The 6910-nt window shown below is 38.3% G+C and overlaps 1 protein-coding gene across 3 annotated transcripts in view; it reads right to left on the reverse strand.

Annotated features, from left to right (window-relative positions):
- The window catches only part of trpm7 (transient receptor potential cation channel, subfamily M, member 7), a 43536-nt gene extending 36890 nt beyond the window's left edge, over positions 1–6646 (reverse strand). For 2 of the 3 annotated variants that reach the window (XM_015042784.1, XM_015042783.1), the window contains exon 1: positions 6454–6646. In XM_015042784.1, coding sequence (XP_014898270.1) covers positions 6454–6456 — 3 coding nt within the window. In that variant the 5' untranslated portion in view covers positions 6457–6646. The remainder of the gene's footprint in view (positions 1–6453) is intronic. The other variant, XM_015042785.1, reaches the window with a different exon arrangement.
- Positions 6647–6910: the final 264 nt, after the last annotated feature.

Below are 6910 nucleotides of genomic sequence, written 5' to 3' on the forward strand. Positions count from 1 at the left end.
TAATTTTATAAAAAAACTTAAAATTGGGATGGGTTGGAAAATTAAAATTCCAAAAAAAAAAAAAAAAAAAAAAAAAAACCCCAAAACAAAACACAAGAGGAATAAAAAACACACACAAACAAAATCCTAAATAAACTTGCTCTTCAAGAAAATATCAGAAAGGAAATAATCAAGTTAATTTTAATTCATCATGTCATTAATTTCTTATTGCGACAAGCTTATCTGCATGTACACAGTTAACAGTAGTCACCCCTCCGTTGCTAGCTTCCCGACTTTGTCGCTATATTTAGTGACTTTTTTGACAAAAACAAAACAATAAGAAATTGGTATTTGCCAAAATTGGATTTGGCAAATCAGGCTTTTTAAAGATCGGTGTTCGGCCAAAAAAACTACACATTGCTGCACTTCTATCAAAAAGGCAACATATTTCCACTTGGTGAACACACCAAGTGCAGCTGGTTTATACAAACTCTCTTTGGTGTAGAAGTTGTTTCTGAATGAAGAGTTCAAATGAGTTCATTTCAGCATCACAAAAACATAAAAGGCACCAAGTTTTTATCTGTGGTTCATTGAGGTTGCAGATTTTCTTTTACATCCTATTAAGGACAGAACATTTTATATCAAATACATAAACTAAAGATAATCATGCTAATCACTAATATAGTATAAGGCTCTAATCATTTAGTTGATTTAACACCTCAGGCCATCTAGCACAGACTACAAAATAACTACAACTACTATGAAGATAGACCTATTCTGACCTATATTCTGTATGTTGATTAGGCAGATCGATAAGTAGTGATGAAAACTTTAAAATCGAACAACCAATGCCTCCAAACGCGCTTTAAACCTGGAATTGAACTTTATTTGGCCCTCGGTAAAACACCTGGAGGTCATGAACAAGTCAACGTGGGAACTAATTCACTGTGACGAATGTAACATCCTGCTCAACTAGAAGCAAATGTAAAACACATTCAATGATGTGAGAGAAAAGTTTTCAGTAAAACAATCCTGATTTGCCCCCCCCACCTCTCAACACAGACTTGCAAAGAGTTAAAAGAAGGAATAAAGCAGAACTGTGTGCCGCTAACCTGTAACTATGGTACCTGAGAATGTCGAGCAACAAAAGAATTAAGCTTTAGAGGCCGTGCCAAAAACACACAACACTGACCGTCTCCGACTTCCTCGCTCCCTCCCTCTTCCTCTCTGCAACATACAACCCAGTGCATTTCTTCCCGTCAGACACAGAACACATTTTAGTGGTCACATGTATATAATAGGAGCAGAATATTGAGTATGCATTTCTTTTCCCCTCTTCTTTATCTCCAGGCTGTCATCACCCATCATCTCAAAACAATATAAAACCGTCACAGCTGAGCTCCTCTTTCTGCCTTCTCCTCATTTTTACCCATAAAAAGTATACCATCAAGACTGAGGTAGCCATTATGCCATGAGCTGGCTGCCAAAATACACAGCAAGACGACATCTGGACTGCCAATTATAATAAGTATAAGAACGAGGGGAAGTGTTGGGGTCAGCGTTTTCATGCGGGTAGAAGTAGAGTTTTCAGAGCGAACACCGAGATAAAACCTAGGTGAAGTGATTTTTGTAGACCTTCCAGCTTTTAGATATTTTACAGAAATGTATGAGCGCGCTGCTTATGCATGGCTGGAAGCATGGACTCAGAACTGGGGCATCGCTCACGGTACACTGAGCCAAGACTCCTGTCATGACTGCTTTACAATGTATAGCACTTAACTCCTTTTATAGTTTAAATTTAGACAACTGCAGTTCAAGTAATCTTTTAAATAATATTTTTTAAATTCATTTTTTTAAAGATTTCAGTCTATAAAGCAGGGTCTCCCACAGTGTATTATAAGCCTGGCGGGCCACCAGGCTTTACTTGTGCCCCAATCAGGCTAAGCATTACTGATTTATTTAAGTCTTTTTAAAGCATTTGCATTTTTTAAATACTTTATAGTTTATGTTCAGGCATTAATCTTCCAATCCTTTGATAACACATGATGATCATGTGATATTTTCAAATTTCATGTCAACTTGAAACATTTTTTTACTCAAAAACACGACGGGCTGCTGGATGAATGACTGCCCTAGAACCAACCACCGGGCTTAGCAAGTGTTCTGTATGAAAACAAAAGAAAAGAAAAGGAGATTTAATGCCATATCATGGAATATATCAAAAACTGGGATATGTATTGATAAAGGCTGGTGATACACCTCCACAATCTACTGACAGATATTGAACAATGAAGTGTCTTTTTTCCCCAATTAATTTGGAAGGAAGAATAATTCTTGTGTGCTGTGCAGCTTCTATAACACTGCAGCAGGAGATAATTGGCAGATTTTAAGAGCATAAAATGAAAAGCTGTAACCTGGTATGAAACATTAGAACCAGGGAAGCGTTTCTTCAAAGAATAACATTATAGATTTATGAATAATGGTAATTATGATCAAATTACTGAATGTCTGAAGATTGCAAGAGAAAGATCAATTATTCATGCAGTCATCTTTTCTAAACGGCCCCCTCTCTTTCAACAAGCCATCCGAGGCCTCTACTGTAAAGCAGGATTAATTGCTGGTTGAGCCGGGTTCAGTTCGGATTGTCGGCATCACTAATTCAATTCACTTGGTCTCTTGGTTGATAGGAACGATATGGCGGAGGAACTGCACATTAACCAATGGGATCTGATAATCACCTTGGTGACGCTTTGAAAAGTGTGAACTTCAATGCTAGAAGTTTAAGCCAGAAAATAATGTGTGTTGAAATTAATTCAAACTAACGATTATTTTAGTAATTGATTAATCAGATGAAAACAGTCTGCAGATTTTCCATTTAACCATTTGTGCCTTTTTAATGCAATACTAGAAATATATTAAAAATGCAAGTAAAATAAATCGATTCCTTTTTTAAATAAGAAAATATACATTTTATTGCCTAAAATGTAATAAGATGGCATTCCTTTAGTAAATCTGAACCAGGTGAAGCTAAATCTATGCCACTTGAGGAGTTTCGGCTAAAACATATTTACAGACAAAGATGTTTTTATCGTAAATGCAAAATTGTTCATATTTTTTGGACAGTTTTGGCTTAATTGCTGCTCTAACTATGTTGTTTTTTTGTTTTTTTTACCAGAAAAGTCTTTGTGTCTGAATACTACAGTTGACAATTAATTACTAACTTAGCTGATGATTATTTCAATAATTGATTAATCACAATTAATTACAATTATTTGATTAACTGTATTAAACATGATTAATCATATTAAACTGATTAATTGGATTGATCAAGATTAATCGTTTCAGACCCAATTCACTGTTCTGGCCTCTGGTGTTTCTGGTTAGCATTTAACTGCATTTGTATCAAATCTATAGCCACAATAAATTTTGAGATAGTGCTGGGTATAAACGACATCTCTGCTGTTACGTAAATGTTTGAATGTAATTTGTTTCAAAGTCTGGCATATGCAGTGCATTCACCTCAAGACCAGATAATACTTTAAAACTTTCTGATTTTGCCTAAATGGGACACATAAATATGCAATATATATATAGGCTTCTGTGTATTTGTTTTGTTAACAGAAAATGAATAATTTAATAAAGGATATATAACTAAGACAGGCCTTATCAGCTTCCAATCCTCGGCACCTCTTGGTTGTTCCAAGATCTAGTGATATAAAGGAATGTTAAATGGGGGGGAACAAGTTCATTATGGCCTTCAGATAAGATTCCAGGAAGGCCATGCACACAACTCTGAGCAGTCATGAGACCAAAGTGTGACAGCCCTCTAGCTTTCACACTTGTGCCCCCTGGGCAAAGCTCTGCAAAGCTGCATCCATATTTCTCTGTCGAACCACCTGCATATTTTAATAAGGCTGACCTCATGCACATCACTTCTTGAAATCAAACAAATACCTCGAAGGATTGGTCAAAAGGATAAAAAGATTCAAAATAGAGCCTGCAGTAGACATAACAGGGTCAGGGTATAACAACCTTGAGTGAAAACACAACAAAATCATAGTAAAAAACAACAATATACAAATAATTAATATAAAGTGATGACGAGTTTGATTCAACTGGAAGTAGCTTTAACAACTTATTGCAATAAATACATTTTATTTTTGCTGTTTTGCCATTTCCAGAGAAATAACTGCATCTAGCTGATATTAGCTGGATAATGAGGCTATGTTCATAGAGCAGGTCTTGATGCTCAATGGCGATTCTTTTGCTGAAATCCAATTTTGTTTTGTCCTCAAAGCGACCCGCATTCGCAGAAGACGTCACATAGCAACGCGTTGTTTACTGAAGTAACAATGGATGCCACCGTCTATGAACCGGATTTAAAGTTTATCCAGCAATGGGAGTCAACAGAATTGTCAAAAAATCCTAACAAGATGATAAAAAAAAAAAAAAAAAAAAAAAAAAAAAGCAAAACGAATAGAAATGACATTTTGTGGAGCATTAACTGGAACATCTGTAGAGATGTCTGCTTGGATGTGTAGTCGGAGATAAGAGTGGTTAGCGACTTTAACACATCGAAATAATATTCTGGATTTTTGCTAACATCTCACATTTTTTAATACAGGTAACTACAAAATAAAATGCAACAACACAGGCATTTGTAAAAAATTTTATTCAAGCAGCTATATGTATAGCTAGCAGCTATTCTCTCAAGACTTTTGAAGACACCATGCAAGAAAATGAAATCTGAGAAGAAGCTTTTACAGTGCAGAGTGAGGGGAATCAGACTGGTGCAGATAACAAGTTTGCATTTTATTCATAGAATCAACAAATCAACCATCTTTTAAACCCCAGTCTATTACCAGAGGAAACACTCACCAATCTTCTTCTGGGGGAATCCCTTACTGTTAGGTAATTAGAAAACAAATCCAAAAACCACAGTCACGACTTAACAGTACAAAAAAACAAACAGAACTGCAGCCAAAACAAGGTTTTGCAAGACCATTGCACACTAAAGCTCAGACTACTTAAGACTTAAACCACCCATATGGGATTGCAACTTGACAGAGAAAAAAAACAACAGTGTGATGATACGATTACAAATCACAATGACTTATTTGATGAGGCAGGATTACATCTAATTGTACCGTCAGAGCGTTCAGACCGCCGGTGGTAATCTCAGGCATATGACCACCACAAAGCAGGTACAGGCAATCTTAATACATAAAAATAGGCACAATAGAGGGCTTAAACTTGAACACATTTAAATGCATGGATCAGGGTTTTTTTTTTATTGGCTGACATCATCTTTTTAAGGTTTCATCAGTCTCTTAATAAACAAGTGCCACAGGTTGTTTAAAGGGGTACGAGTTTGGAAAATGTAAGATTTAGAGGCTTGTCACCATTAATAAATCAAAACTTTGGTCCTGAAGTATAGCAGTGTTTATCAGTCTTGTGAAATAATGTATAAATTTGCATGTTTTAAGAGGAAAATAAAACTGCGCATTTGGGCAATCCCACTAATCTCTATACTACTCTGTCATTACTACGATGATGGGCTTTAAATAGCAGCATCTTCTTAGTCAGGTTTAGGTCAAAGTGGCGGTAATTTGGCATAGTTTTTCCTCATTCCTCTGGGAGGAAAAAATTGGTATAAACAGGAAGTTGTCGGGGAAAGAGGAGGCTGTGTTTGTCACGGAGACAAAAGGGAAAACTGCTACAACCCAAACGGATATGTTGAAACAGGTCTTCAGCAGAAACCGCAGCAGGCCTTCCACGGTTCGCCCCATAAAACGCTACAGTAAACGAGCAGGAATGTGTGTATAAAGGCTTTAATTAAAAGTTCAAGATATTAAACGTATCACTGTTTCAGGAGCACTTAAATGTTCCCGACGGCGGCTGAATAAAAACCACTCAGTTCGAGGAGACTTGGCATCCGCTCAAGCTGGCATTGACTCGTTACTGGCAATGACAGCGTGTCTTGTCCGACATCCGAGACTGCTGGAAGAAATGTTGCTTTAACGAGTGCCAGCTGCTCTGAACTATACGGCTTTATACGAGAGGTGTCCCTCGGCCCATGTGGAGGACAAAAGCCGTTTCTGTTGCCTCGTAGAGGAGAGCTAACCCCCCAAAGCTACCTGGGCGGCTGAAGCTAGTTAGCTAGCGAGCTAGCTACTTAGCCAGCTAACATTTGGAGCGAGTGAGATCTGGGGGGTTTCCTCGTGAGACATTGGGAGACCTGGGTTTGTTACGTTTAGCTTAAGGTGTTTTAACACAAAACCAAGACTGTCAGCGAAAAAACTGCACCGGGAGTTCCGCCGGTTGTGTCCCTGACAGGCAGCATGCATAAGGGGGTAGGAGGAGGGGGGGTCCAACTTAAAAGCCCCGATGAGTCACGACAATCTCCTCGCGCCAATTTACCACAGCCGCTAAACCACACCGACACGGCGGACTAACTCAGACGGGCTCACGTACCATTCTCTTCACCGTTGAGACTCAGGAAGAGCTGTGTCGTGGCTTTTATCCATCTATCGGCGTTGCTCTCGGTTAGCCTTGGAATAAAAGCCCGCTGGACGCTGGAGAGATCCGCTTCGGCTGCAGCTCCAACGGAAGGTTGCTTTTTCATAATTGAGCGACTCCAGACTGACGCAGCGTAACGTGCCGGCTGAGTCAGCCAGCCCAGAGCTTCACGTGACCGGGCGGAGCCAGCCGCCACATGTGCGCTTTGTTTTAGTTCCTGCTCAACGCAAACAAGGAGGAAGATCTATTGTTGCCATCTCTGATCGTAAAATGCGGTGTTTATTGTAACTGTGCCCAACTGTAAACGATAGCATTTCAGACTTTATTTTTTGATGGATAAAAACACAATATGATATAGAGAGCATCAATAGCCAAATATCCAGATATGACACCAATATATTGTCTTTTTTAT

The sequence above is a fragment of the Poecilia latipinna genome, unplaced genomic scaffold (genome assembly GCF_001443285.1).
Source record: "Poecilia latipinna isolate Pla-1442-1.1 unplaced genomic scaffold, P_latipinna-1.0 Scaffold602, whole genome shotgun sequence".
NCBI classification, from domain to species: domain Eukaryota; kingdom Metazoa; phylum Chordata; class Actinopteri; order Cyprinodontiformes; family Poeciliidae; genus Poecilia; species Poecilia latipinna.